Source organism: Penicillium citrinum (assembly GCF_028827155.1).
Source record: "Penicillium citrinum strain IBT 23319 chromosome Unknown utg000008l:1.0-2707905.0:1.0-2709502.0, whole genome shotgun sequence".
NCBI classification, from domain to species: domain Eukaryota; kingdom Fungi; phylum Ascomycota; class Eurotiomycetes; order Eurotiales; family Aspergillaceae; genus Penicillium; species Penicillium citrinum.
This window is the reverse complement of record NW_026622693.1, coordinates 1821324-1834432: the sequence shown is the minus strand read 5'-3', so window position 1 is coordinate 1834432 and position 13109 is coordinate 1821324. Positions and strand designations below refer to the sequence as shown.

General features: G+C 48.9%; 4 protein-coding genes across 4 annotated transcripts; 1 reads left to right on the top strand and 3 right to left on the bottom strand.

Moving 5' to 3' along the window:
• Positions 1-1151: 1151 nt before the first annotated feature.
• On the bottom strand, positions 1152-3028 carry N7469_009126 (protein phosphatase 2A regulatory subunit CDC55; the record flags this gene model as incomplete). The annotated part of the gene is made up of 6 exons (XM_056648044.1): positions 1152-1175; positions 1240-1802; positions 1893-2535; positions 2642-2739; positions 2812-2852; positions 2985-3028. 6 exons carry the CDS (start codon positions 3026-3028, stop codon positions 1152-1154), a joined length of 1413 nt encoding a protein of 470 aa, XP_056497809.1.
• Positions 3029-4399: 1371 nt separating this feature from the next.
• Positions 4400-5812, top strand: N7469_009125 (uncharacterized protein; the record flags this gene model as incomplete). The annotated part of the gene is made up of 1 exon (XM_056648043.1): positions 4400-5812. The coding sequence occupies one exon, from the start codon at positions 4400-4402 to the stop codon at positions 5810-5812; it is 1413 nt and encodes a 470-aa protein (XP_056497808.1).
• A 417-nt stretch (positions 5813-6229) lies between these two features.
• osm1 (putative fumarate reductase Osm1) lies at positions 6230-8223 on the bottom strand (the record flags this gene model as incomplete). The annotated part of the gene is made up of 3 exons (XM_056648042.1): positions 6230-6327; positions 6386-8131; positions 8187-8223. The coding sequence occupies 3 exons, from the start codon at positions 8221-8223 to the stop codon at positions 6230-6232; spliced, it is 1881 nt and encodes a 626-aa protein (XP_056497807.1).
• A 1348-nt stretch (positions 8224-9571) lies between these two features.
• N7469_009123 (aldehyde dehydrogenase) lies at positions 9572-11290 on the bottom strand (the record flags this gene model as incomplete). Its single annotated transcript, XM_056648041.1, has 4 exons — positions 9572-9716; positions 9819-10267; positions 10318-10711; positions 10842-11290. 4 exons carry the CDS (start codon positions 11288-11290, stop codon positions 9572-9574), a joined length of 1437 nt encoding a protein of 478 aa, XP_056497806.1.
• Positions 11291-13109: the final 1819 nt, after the last annotated feature.

Below are 13109 nucleotides of genomic sequence, written 5' to 3'. Positions count from 1 at the left end.
TTGAGCAACGAGGAATTAAGAGACAACGATAGATCGACACGAGTGGTGGAAAAGAGGGGAAAAGACGGAGAGGGAAGGGAGTGAGGGTGAGCTCCAGCAGCTTTTCGCAGTTTGGGACGCTTTCGCAAAACTCGGAGTGGTGTTGAGTAAATTTGGTGACGCTCGAACCGGCGCCTAGTCACAGCATGACCAGCGCCCTGGTAGAAACAAGAGACAAAAGACACAAATAAATATACTCCGGAAACACAGAGCCAACAAGATGGGAAACGAAAGAGTGCGCGCGACCGATCGCGGGCTCTCCCAGTGGAGGCTTTCCTGACCGACTCCCGCTAGTACGGAAGTGGTAAGGCGTAGATATCCCCGGTGCGACTTTGATCCGGGTTATTGTAACAGGATCATACCATTACCGGCGGCTGTTAATAGGGAGGTTCCATATTAGGGTTTGTTAATTACTGTATCGTGCGAGCTCGAAACATTCCCTCCGCCTTCGTCATCGCCTGCAAAGTCCGGCAGAAAAGACCCAATCCCGGATGGAAGCAACCGGCAGAAAAACCTGGAGAAAATTGGAGTGCTTGGGAGGGCCTCGTAGGATGACTATGGAGTAGGAAGATAAAGAGAGGAAGGAATAGGATGATGATTATGAAGATTTGTGATCTACTAAAACAGAACTTTTCTTGGATGATGGCTACTTGAGCCAAATTACCCTACGTACTTGTTTGTAGACACCCCGAGCATGTCTGTTGAAAGTACACATATGCCCCAACCGAGCTTAACATTCTCTCTATCATGAAGCACCTCCATACAACGCCTTCGGGCACCTCAATAACTGAATAAAGGCCAATGGGAAATAATGGTAGGAAGGATGAAATGAGGACAGGGTAAGGTGAGGGGAGGAATCTAGAGTCGGCGTCATTGGACCAACAAGTGCAAGTCCGGAAATTATGAACCCTCTTGACTTGGCTGCTATGGGCATTAATTGTGTGCGTCATTGCCTTTTCCTTTCACTTTCACTTTCTTTCTTCCTTCGTCTTTTTTATTGTTTTCTCTTGTGGAGGCGTGCATGTTCTCTCGGTCCTCAGTCCTCCACGCAGCCTCTCAAGTTCCTCCCAAATTGCGCCGTATCCATGAACTCTGGTTGTTTATGGCCTCTATTACAGGGCAGAGAAGACGAAAAGCTAGGGGGAAAAAAGTCAGTATACTGAGCTGCAACAAATATATGATCGGATTCTGTAAACTCACATTGTTCGTAGCAGCAATAGCAATGCTGTCCTCGAAAGGATGCCAACTCATATGCAAGATCTTCTTGTTGAAGTCGATCTGATCGGCATCGGTCTCCTTCTTCATTCGGCTGCCCGGGCCTGCAGGACTGCCGGACCTCGAGCCGGCCTTCTTTCCACCGGCCTTGTTCATTGGAGTTGGTACGCCGACCTTCTTCGCCTTGAAGGCCGACTTGTCCGCTTGAAGGACAATCTCTGTCTCCTTGTCCTCGTCTGTCGGGTAGATCATAAAGTTGTTGTTGTAACTACCGGTCATGACATTCTCAGCATCGCCCGAGAAGACAACCTCAAATTTATCGAAAATGCTGTCATTTTCGTATGTATCGCACAGGCGGGGGCGCAGGTGCTCGTGAATGGGGATGGTCTTCACTGGTTGACGCTCCATATTGACGTCCCAAATCTTCACAGTCAGATAGTCCCTAGACACGATGTACCGGCCGTCGTGTGAGAATCGAACGTCGGAGATAGAGGAGATGATCTCGGAGAAGAAAGAGCGAGAGGACGCATCCTCTTCTTGTTCGAACTCTGTCAACCCCAAAAAAAAAAGAAAATCATTAGCTTGTTATTCGTCTGCGAGGGGATTATTTGCTTCTTTGCGGGGTACGGGGTCCATACGCTTTACATGTTCGTCACAGAGTGCTCGCTGACGCATATCGGCAAGCTTGATGGTGCCCTTGGAGCTGGCGTACATAAACTGATTGCAACTGACGGGGTGAAATTCGGCTGCGGTGATGACCTCGGTGAGTTCCTCCATATTTGCAGGTTTGATATCCACGATATTGAAACTCTGGTCCTGGATGTTAAGATTCCACAAATTCACTCGAAGATCGTCACTGCTGATAAAGGTTTCGCCATCACTATTCACGGAGATGCTATTTATATGATACGCGTGGGCATTGGCGTAGGTCCTTCGTGGAACGGCAGCGACCACGGTATCGTGGTGTGTCAAACGGGGTAGTTTCAACGCAGAGGCGTCCTTGAAAGTTCCACGAGGGGCACGAGGGAGGCCCCCGATAGCGGGGGCTGGAGTCATTTCATTGGAGAGGTTGTTCTCTGCGACCACCTTGAGGGACTTGTCAAACACCTTCCACAGCTTGATTGTCTTGTCGTTTGTCGAGAGGAGGAAGTGTGATGCATTCTGTCGTCGACACCATTTTATCTTGTTGATCTTCTCTTCAATCTCTAACGATTTGAGGTAATCGAATTCGGGCTCGTGGGATTGGAACTCGGTATGAAACTTATACTCGCAGGTTTTTTTCTGTCCGTTCGGAATGGGTGGTTAGTTCTGCATGAGCCTATCGGGTGAATTTGCTTTTCTCTTCCTCTCTTCGTTGTCCTTCCAGGCGAAGCAAATTCTGGCTTACCGTCTCATTTCGCTCAAATAGAACCACACGTCCACCCTTGTCTCCCGTAGCCAAATAGTTACCTGTGTGATCGAATTCCACGGTCGAAATGATGTCCGCTGGTGGGTGGAGTCGTATAAGCTAACTCTTCGGAAAACAAGAAGATACGAAGTAAAGGAAGAGTGAAATACCTTCTGTGATGTCTTCTACATCGCCTTTATCTCCGAAGCATCTAAATTCCATGTGTTAGTCACAAATCTGCTATTCCGTCCCTTCCATGGGCGGTTGGTCGGGCTCATTCGGTGTGCCGAGCGGATATCCGCACCACCCCTCCATGTCCTCTTTTTGGGTCAGAAGGACTCACTGTGTAAACTTCCAGGTCGGCGAGCCTGGATCTCTGTCTACCATCTTTTCGTTCTAAAATCGCCCTTGGTCGCGACGGATGGGCGGGAAGAGTGGTGCAGAAATGGGAGACGGTGAAGAAAAGAAAAGCCGCACGGTTTGCAATTTTTTTCCCTTCGAATGCGGCGAGCTCTATCGTCGGAAAAGGAAAAACGGCGACACGGCAAGGTTTAAATGACTGAAGATCGATTATAGGAAACGAGATCGGTCGACAAACGATGGGTGAACAATCTTGAAGGGTGAGGGATCAATCGGAAGGATGTCGGTCAAGACGGGCGCAGCGAGGGGGGGCGATTTTAGCGATGGCGGGATCGCGGGGGAGATGGGGAAATGAGTCCAAAAGGACCAAGTGAAAGATGGACTCGCCAACAGGGCAAGGCGTGGCCAAAATGGATTGATGGAGAAGGGTTGGTGGTGGGGGGAAGTGAAAGGGTGAGGTAGTTGGAGGGGAAGAAGAGGAGGGGAAGCAAAGGGCTTTTGCTTGGATGTTGAAGTGGGTCGAGAAGAGCTTGGATATACTTGGTAGAGTAGAACATTGGACACTATCCATATTGTCGTATATTATATTAGTTAATATAGCACTTAGTACTCAATTATTCTGAGTACTATCTAATTATAATTGTACATACGCAGTATTGGATGATATATATTTATTCTAGAGTATACTCACTACTACCGAGTAGCAGAATCTGAAGATCGTAGTACACTCTACCATCCTGACATCAACACTTCTACAGTGCAACATCGGTGGGGCATCAGAATATTATAATGTACTCTAGTGGTATAAAGAGAACTTGGGAGATTAGTACAGTGATAGCTAATTACGATTAATATGCTATAAATACTCAATATGTCTACTTTTCATAGAATGGAATGTAGTACTGATAGTAGTTGAGCAAGTGATATACTTGTATATCTGCAGCCTCTGTCGTCATTGTGCCCTGGCAGATGCATCTCGTCCAAATGTAAGATCAATCACATTCAATTAGACTGGATCACTTCATATTTGCTAATAAGATGGCCTGATAGCTACTAATTATTGATTATGCTGCTCTCAATTAGTAGAGTATTGTTGGTACTCGTGCCAGTGTAAGGTTGTCCGAATTACCGCGGCTATACTCCGGTGGATATCAGACACCCATATATAAGCTATATACATCAGAGAATAGGAGAATCGTATTCTTCTCCTTCAACGAGAATAGTAATGATTGATCCGATCAATTAAATACCAGGTAGATCACCATTGACAATATAGTATTCCCATTTTTGAGCTACTATCTAACACCTACTACTACTGATATATTGATGTAGAACATACAATACTCAACACTGTCGTATACCATATTGAGTCCCCACATCCCATCCATCCGTCTTCACATGTTCCTATTTTGCCCGGATTTCATTCTGTCTCCTCCATTCCTCCAAGTCCCTTCAATTCTTACCTTCTCATACTCTCCATCAAAGCAATCAATACCCCAGCTCAACGCTAAACAATTCCCTCACATTCTCCCCATGGCCACCAACCCGAACATGCGGGGTACCGCTTCCTCCCGCAATCCCGACTCCAAGACCGCCGAATCAACTTCTCCATCCAGCTCAACACCAGTCAAAAAGGACTCAACCACAAGCCAAGGAACAAGCTCAAGCAATATCAACGCAAACACAAACACAAACACCCCCTCTCTCGCCTCGCGCATCCAATCCTCCGCCTCAAGCCTCGCTCGCTCCGCCCTATCACCAACCGACTACGCGCAAACCCTCCAATCCGCAACCCAAGGCAAAGCCTCAAGCTCAAGCTCAACATCAACACAAAGTCCTGGCTCCAGCACTAGCACCACCACCGGCATCGCAAACAATGTCCCACCCTCATCATCACAATCAACAACCCAACCCCAAACCTTCCGCAACACAACACACGCCGCACCAGGCGCATTCTCCATTCCAAACCTAACGGAAGATGAATTCCAACGCGCATACACAGATGTCGGCACATACGGCCGAGCATACTACGATGAACCAAATCAGTCCAGCACAATCCTTCCCGAAACAACCCAAACACTAACAAATTCATCCGAAACAACCCTCCAATCAAGCACAGGAAATTGGAAAGGAAAACAAAGACTCCAAGATCCAGTTCAAAAAGAATACACAACAGCCTGGGAACGCGCATCACCACATACACCCCCACCACCACCTGCGCCCGAAGCCAAAACCGAAAATGAAGATGGACAAGCCGTCCTCTCACTCCTATCAGACCCTAACTTCGACGCATTTCACAATGACAGCGATGTCGAGATAGAAACGGATCTGAATGAGCCTGTCCCACTATCGGCCTCTGAGATAGAAATTCTGGAATCCTTTAGACGGGAGATTCAATCTGAATTTAAAAATTCACAGATTCAGAATACAGGTGTATCGGGTGAAATGAAAGGATCGATTCCGATTTCGTCTGTTAGTTTGATTCCTGATATTGATGAATTCTTACGAATGGATGGTGAGGCTCAAGGCACTCACACTCGTACCGGTAATACTAGCTCTAGCACTGGCGCTGGTAGTGACACTGCACTCCGGGATAGAGTGTTGGCGGAATTACCCGGGTCAAATGAATGGGTTGAGGTTCAAGGACGATATCATGATGAAGTTTGGGGGTATTTGAGGCCAGCGCTTGAGGCTGCGAGGGAAGAAATTGAGAAGAAGGGTGGTGGTGATGATGGTGAAGGGCATGATGGGGATGGTCCGGCTGTTAGACGGTTGAAGATGATCTTGAGACATATGGAGGGTACCCGTTAACGAAATCAATGTGTATTATGGCGGTTGAGCTGAGTGGATTATTCTGCCAATCTTAACGAACGTGAATTCATTTATATAGACAATGTTACTACTCCTTTCCTCGCATAAAGAATGAATCTGATAGCATGAGGAAGACAGTATAGAGGGTAAGCAAGGTGGATACATACTTGGAGCACGAGCTGACTCGCAAGATAAATTACACAGCAAGATCTACTTGCATTACAGCATAAACTACAAAGAACCCAAAGTAAGAAACATCACTCTAGATAATGCATTTGAATATATTACACGAAGAGAGAGCCTTGACAGAACGGGCAGACCAATTTAGTCTTTAATAACCACGCCCATGTATATCATGAAAAATGGCAAAACATCGCAAGAACGGGGTATGAGCAAAAGATCAGGTTTTGTCAAGCATTACAGCTCCAGGCTGGGAGTTTGGCCCTTGACGCGGCCAATGACAATGTGACCTGCATACTTGGGAATGACCTCGTCGTCGTGGAGCATGGCGAATTCTAAAGCAGTAGTTAGCATTGGTACACCCAAGTAAATTTCATGTATGATAAAACTCACCCTCAGTAGCATCGCGGCCCATAAAGTTGAATAGAGCGTTCGCACCGCCGGGGTGCTCGTCCAACCAGTTGGTCACGTCAAGGACAACGCCCTTGACGACAATCCACAGGTCGTCTTTCTTGTTGTGCTGAGCAACCTCCTCCATAGTGTACTCCTTCTCAGGGATCTGGAAGTTCGCTGGGTCAGGCTTGGCCGGCGCGGAGGGATCAGCGCCAGCGGCATCGGCCGCGGCAGCAGCAGGGGTAGCAGCCACGGAGGGCAGGCTACCGCCGGGAGCAGCACCACCCCACTCAACAGAGATCTTGCCGGGGGTGTTGGGATCAATGTGAAGGGAGATCTGACCGAGACGCTGCTGGGCAGCAGATGAGCCAGTGTTGATCAGCTTCTGGAAGAGGTGCTGCGAGGCAGAGTCACCGGCAACACGACCGTAGACGACACAGCCAAGCAGCGACGAACCACCCAAACGGTTGGCACCGTGGACACCACCAGCCAGCTCACCACAGGCATACAGACCAGTGAAGGGCTCCTTCTCGGAGTTCAAAACTTGAGCATGCTCGTTGATCTCAATACCACCCATAGTGAAGTGAAGAACGGGCTCCATGGTGGCGACGTGGAACTCATCATCCAACTTGAAGGGCATGTTGTGGAAGAACTTCTTGTTCCAGGGGTCCTGCTTCTTACCCTCAGCAATGAGGTTATAGTCATCAAAGGTCTTCTTCAGGGCAGCCTCGCCGCAGCCGATCTCCTCGACCAATTGCTTGCCAGTCAGCTTGCGCATCAAACCACGACCAGAGTAGTGACGGGTGTGGAAGTCCAGAACATTGGATGCCTTGCTGTTAAGCACCAGACGAATAGGCCACTTGCCCTTCTCCTTCTCCTTCCACATTTGACCGGAGACATAGTCACGGTGGCCAAGCTCATCGGAGAAGCGCTGACCATCAGAGTTGAGCAGAAGACCACCCTCACCACGAAGAGCCTCAGCAGCCAGGAACTTGAACTTGGCCTGAGGGTCCTTGGGGTCCACAAGGCCAGTCGGGTGGACCTGGACCTTGTCCATATCGATGCCGTTGGCACCAATCTCCATCAGCATCTTCTGACCGTCACCAGTGGCGTGGGTACCGTTGGTGGAGGACAGACCAAATGTATCGGGACGGTGCTTCTTCAGCAGAGAGGAGTCGCCGAAATCGGCAGCATAACCACCGGTGGCGAGGACGACGACACCGTCAACGGTCTTGGTCTCGCCGTTGACAGTGTATGTAACACCAGTGATATGGTTACCCTCCTTGTTGACCTTGGTGACGTTGGCCTTCTTAACGATTTGTACACGGCCAGGCTCGGCATCGGCGAGTTCCTCTAGACGTTGCATAAGGGCATAAGTAATGGCCATACCGGGGAACTTGGCATCGTGACCACGGTGAGTGCGGGGGTAAGAGTGGCCACCCAGTCGAGAGACCAGAGTAAGATCCAGGTTGAAAACATCCTGCAACCACTCAACAGCAGCGGCGGACTTGTAGGTCAAGACCTTGATGAGTTCTGGGCGAGCCTTGTCACGGGCGGACTTGAGGGTATCCTCGTAGAAGGCCTTAACGCTGTCGCCAATCTTCAGATCGGTTTGAGTGCGGGTGAGGGCACCGTTGATACCGGAGGTGGCCTTCGTAGAGTTACCACCAAAGAAAGCCTGCTTATCGAGAACGACGACGTTGCCACCATTGAGGTAGACGGTGTGGGCGGCACTGAGGCCAGACACTATGGAGCGGGATTAGCTGACATCACTCGAGAGGGAAGTAGAGGCAAAACTTACGACCACCACCGACCACAATGACTTGAGGTGCTGCCATGATGTGTGATGTGTGATGTGTGAAGGGGGAGGAAAAAGAGAAGAAAAAAAAGGGCAAGATGGAAGAGAGAAAAGAAGAAGTGGAGGAAGAGGGGAAGGAGAAAGGCTTGTCTTTAAAAAAGAAAGAGAAACCGGGGGAAAGTCAACTCAGAAGCCGACGAGGAGGAATGAGCTATCGGCCGAGGCACAAACGTGGGGGGGGGGAGGGAAGGAGCGACCCAGGGAAAATGGGTCGAGTGGATCTTTCCGGGGGAGCAAAAGTGAGTAATGAAGAATGCGAGCATGCTGGTTTGCGCTTGAAAAAGGGATCCATTCTGGGGTAAAAGAGACTATCACATGGATCTGTGAGAGTACAGAGTGTATGATTGTTGCTGACTGATGCTCTGATCATATGTAGTATTGGGCTAGATTGACTTCGTTGAGGTCTTCACATGCTTGGATGCTGCCGAGTGTCATGCGATGTGACGACAGGGATAAAGTGGTGGTGGTGCTGATGTGGGAGAAGTGATCGTGGAAAGTGGATAGCGGGAATACATCGCTAGAAAGTCTGAAGTCGAATGTCAAGATCGAAATGAGTGGATTCACTTCCGAACACGATGAATGTCAACAGTATACGGAGTATAGAACGGCAACTCGGCAGGTATGAATTCCGTGAGCCTCGGGAGTAACCAGGAGACCGAATGGCAGCCGATGATGCATTGGACATACGTGGAAATTATACCGGTGCATTATATTACTGGAAAACTAACGACAGACTATTCTACGAGAGGCACAGGAGAAGGAACTAGATCTACATTATAATATGAATTAGATCTATCGGAGATTTCCAAAAATGTATTCAATCTTGTACTCCCGTGGATTGAATATTCAATACTGAAAAAAGTGCTGAGTAGCCGACCGAGATGACATCATCCACCCCCGGATTATGTCAGGAATATCCACCAATCAGCGCACACCTAAAGTTCAGCCAGTTTAGGCAATTCAATTGCCGACGGAATTCACAGTCGCCGATGAATTACTGCGCAAACACCGTAGAAACATTCAAAAGAGACATCCTACCCAGAAGCTGAACTATACAGCTGTACACTGCATCTCGGTATCGATTATTGCGCTCGCAGTCATGCCCAGGTGAAAAGCTCGGGGCAATACACTCCGGCGGAACTGTCTCGCCCGAGAGCCGATCGTATACTATGTTTATGACGGGGAAACAACCATGAGTGACGAGTAGAGCAACTGAACAAGTGAAAGATGAATTATAACGCTATATGCTAATAGATATAGACATACACACATATCACATGTGTGTACGACTAGAATGAAGACGAGCTCGTGTCGCGTCAGCTGACCACCTAATCCATCCAAGTCACACTCTTCGTCGACAAGAACTCATTCAACCCTTCCTCCGCATTGAATCGACCCCAGCCACTATTCTTTACTCCACCATGAGGAAGAACAGGCTCGTCATGGATAGTCATACTATTGATATGGACCGCGCTGAGAAAAGTCAGAAAATTCCCCCAATAGGCAAGTAAACAGAGAAAACAATATCTAATCGACACACAACAGAACGATGGAAAATGAGGGGGAGGTACTTACCCAGACTGAATCTTCTTCGCCATCGCCAATCCCCTTCGCAAATCCTCCGTAAACACCGACGCAGAAAGTCCATACCCACTTCCATTCGCCAATCGAATTGCCTCCTCCTCGCTTTCAAAGGTCATGCATGCCGCAACAGATGCAAACGATTCCTCTTGCCATACAGGCATTTCCTCCTTCACACCGCCGAGAATGGCCGGCGCCATACGTACACCCGAGCCAGCGGGTAATTTGGCATCCGCGGAGCCGGAAATGAAGTGGGCACCGGCTTCGACGGCGCTGGAGATGAGAGCCTCGACGCGGGTCTTCGAGGCGGTGTTGACGAGGGTTGGTGGGAGGGCCGAGGTATCTGCGCCGGCTGCGAGGGCTTTCTGGAGGGCGGGGATGAATGTAGGTGCGATGGATGAGTGAACGAGGATACGATCTGTAGCCATGCAGATTTGGCCGGACTAGAAAATGTCAACTGGTAGTCATGTTAGGGGACACGGGTATAACTTACATTTAAGAAGGCACCGGCAAGAACACCCTGTACCGCGGTTGTTAAATCCGCATCTTTACATACGATGGAACTGTTCTTCCCGCCCAGCTCCATGAGACAAGGCTTCAGGTTCTGTCCGCAGGAGCGCGCGATCTTTCGACCAACGGCTGTACTTCCGGTGAAGTTGATCTTGCGCACTGCGGGGTGCTCGATCATGGCGTTGACGACATCCGGCGCATCGGTGGGGCGACAATGTAGAACGTTAAGGCAACCAGCGGGGAGACCTGCATCCTCGAAGGCGCGGCCAATGGCCCAGTAGCAGCGGGGGGTGAGTTCTGAGGATTTCAAGATCGTTGTGTTACCAGCAGCGAGGGCGCAGGCAGCGGAGCGAATTCCGAAGACATAGGGGGCGTTCCTAGAAGTTGACGTTAAAAGTTGTTTGTATAACTAGTAGTTAATCGTATGCCGTAGTAGATACATCACCAGCAAGAATACTACAATATAGAGCATTGTGATATTTATTATCAGCAGCGTTCTGTACTTACCAGGGCACAATCCCCAAGATAACACCCATGGGCTCTTTGAAGACCATCGCACTTTGGCCCTCGGCTTCAACAACAGGTACACTACCACAGATAGAAGTAATGCGACTAGCAACCTCACGCAACATGCGAATAGCTAGCGGAACGACGAATCCCTGTGAAGCACCGACGTCTGCACCCATCTCGGTGCGCATGTACTCTGCATTCTGCTCGAGACGTTGCTCCAGCAAGTCAGCTGTTTTGAGAAGAACATCGCGTCTTGCGGCGGGCTTCGTTTGTGACCAGGCGGGGAAGGCAGCGTCTGCAGCCTCGACGGCGCGAATGGCATCTTGCGGGGAGGCGGAGGAGGAGGTCCAGCATGGTTCGTTGGTGTAAGGGCTGATTACGTCGAATGTGGAGGAGAGATGTTCCTCCTGGCCATTGATTATCAGTGGGACGTTGATGGTAGTCATATTGTGATGCGGTATGGAGTACTCTGTTACTCTGTACTTGTTACAACTTGATGTTCAGCGTCAGGGTATTGTTGATTGACAGAGTTGAGGAGAAGAGCTGCTCAAAACTATTGAGATATGGAGTAAGTTATTGCCCCACTGACTCCAAATCCTTGTGAATCAACACCTGAAAAGGGTCTTAGTTGATCTCCACTGTCACTCTGAAGAATGGACTAGCATGAAGAGTCTACGGAGTATGTACACACGGGGTTGACTTTCTAGCCCTAACTCCTCGGCGTCTACGGAGCTGCATTTTTCGTTTTACTCCGTACACACTGCTCCCTCACCATCTCGCCCTGGATTTCCCTTTCGGCAGTTCGAACCATGGAAAATACGTGGATGCGACCTGGGTCCCGCTATGATCCACCGAATATGTCGTTGAGAGAGTTCAACAGTATAAGGGGTCTACATACAGCATGACACGGAACAACGGAGGATGCACTTAAACATGAACTGATAAGCATACGGAGAATTCGGAGCAATCCCTCCTAAATTGGATAAATTTCTTTCCCAGGGACATCAAACACAGCTGAAAAGACAAGCAGTTGATCTGAGCTTCCAAGGTTGCGGAGTCTGAGGACTTCGCCTTTCCAATAGTGTGCCCCACCAGGACGAAGAAATTTATCTGCAAATCGAGCTGGACTTCTTCAGTATGTAATTTATTCGAAGCAGTCCACCACGATCCCTACAACTCAGATCTATGGGCATAGCCCCTCCAATATCTCGTATATAATCTCCAAAATTTAAATGAAATGCAACCTTTGAGTGCTCAGGCCTCGGCAGTCAGAACATTCCATGCATGATCGTGCGATTGTTCAAATGCCGATGACGCATGCTTGGCGTTCGATAGTGTCCTTCAGACGGGCTAGGAGGGGGCTATTGATGATCTGCGTGATATTCAAAGGGGACCCGGGCTTCAACTTGAGTACAGTACAAAGGATAAAACTGGGGAGGATAGGAGAAGCACATGAATGTATGTAAGCTTTATTGACCGAGCACGAGTCAATTCATATGTAGAGTTCATACAGTAATTCAAAGTTTCTTCTCCATTGATTTACATATCAAAGCCAAAAGTTCTGTCCTTCAAAAGGTAAATGTTAATAGTGGCAGTAAATAGACAGCTGTTCCTGCATGACTCGGACGAATCCCACATATCAGATGGGATCGCCAGGCTCGTCTTACCCGAAACGTCCATCCAATCCCCACTACACAAAGACATCTCCCCCCCCACGCGAGTGTATACAATTCGCAGCCACCAAAGCAATAAATCCCCAGTGGAGAAAAAAATATGTGTCATTCCAAATTCAGCCTTCCTTTCAAAGGAAAGATATTCACCACTAGCATTCGATGAACCAGCGAATGAGCCGCTGTCGGCACCGATTAAGCTACCCGCCACCTCAGCGCCATGCTGGAAATGGGGTGTATAGTGGACACTCCACTTGCTGTTGTTGTATTGTCTACGCGAGACAATTTGCAAATCACACATCCACCGACCTGCGCCCAATTGTTGGGCCGCAGGATACTGTATGCGCGTTCGCGGAACCAATGCGCATGAGCAACGAATGATCGACCTCCTAGGAGGAATACTCCATAGTGCGGGTGGACTGGCGCAATCAATCGAAAAAGGGACCTGTTCGATTATTGTCTGACGAACCAAGGTTTGATTGTACTGATGCTTTCTCATTCCCAGTTTTTCGGCTCCGGGTTCTCGGGGGGGATCCCTGTCGTGCATATCATTTCTCGCGTGGCTTTTTGGTATATCTGTGGAGGTTTGTCACCT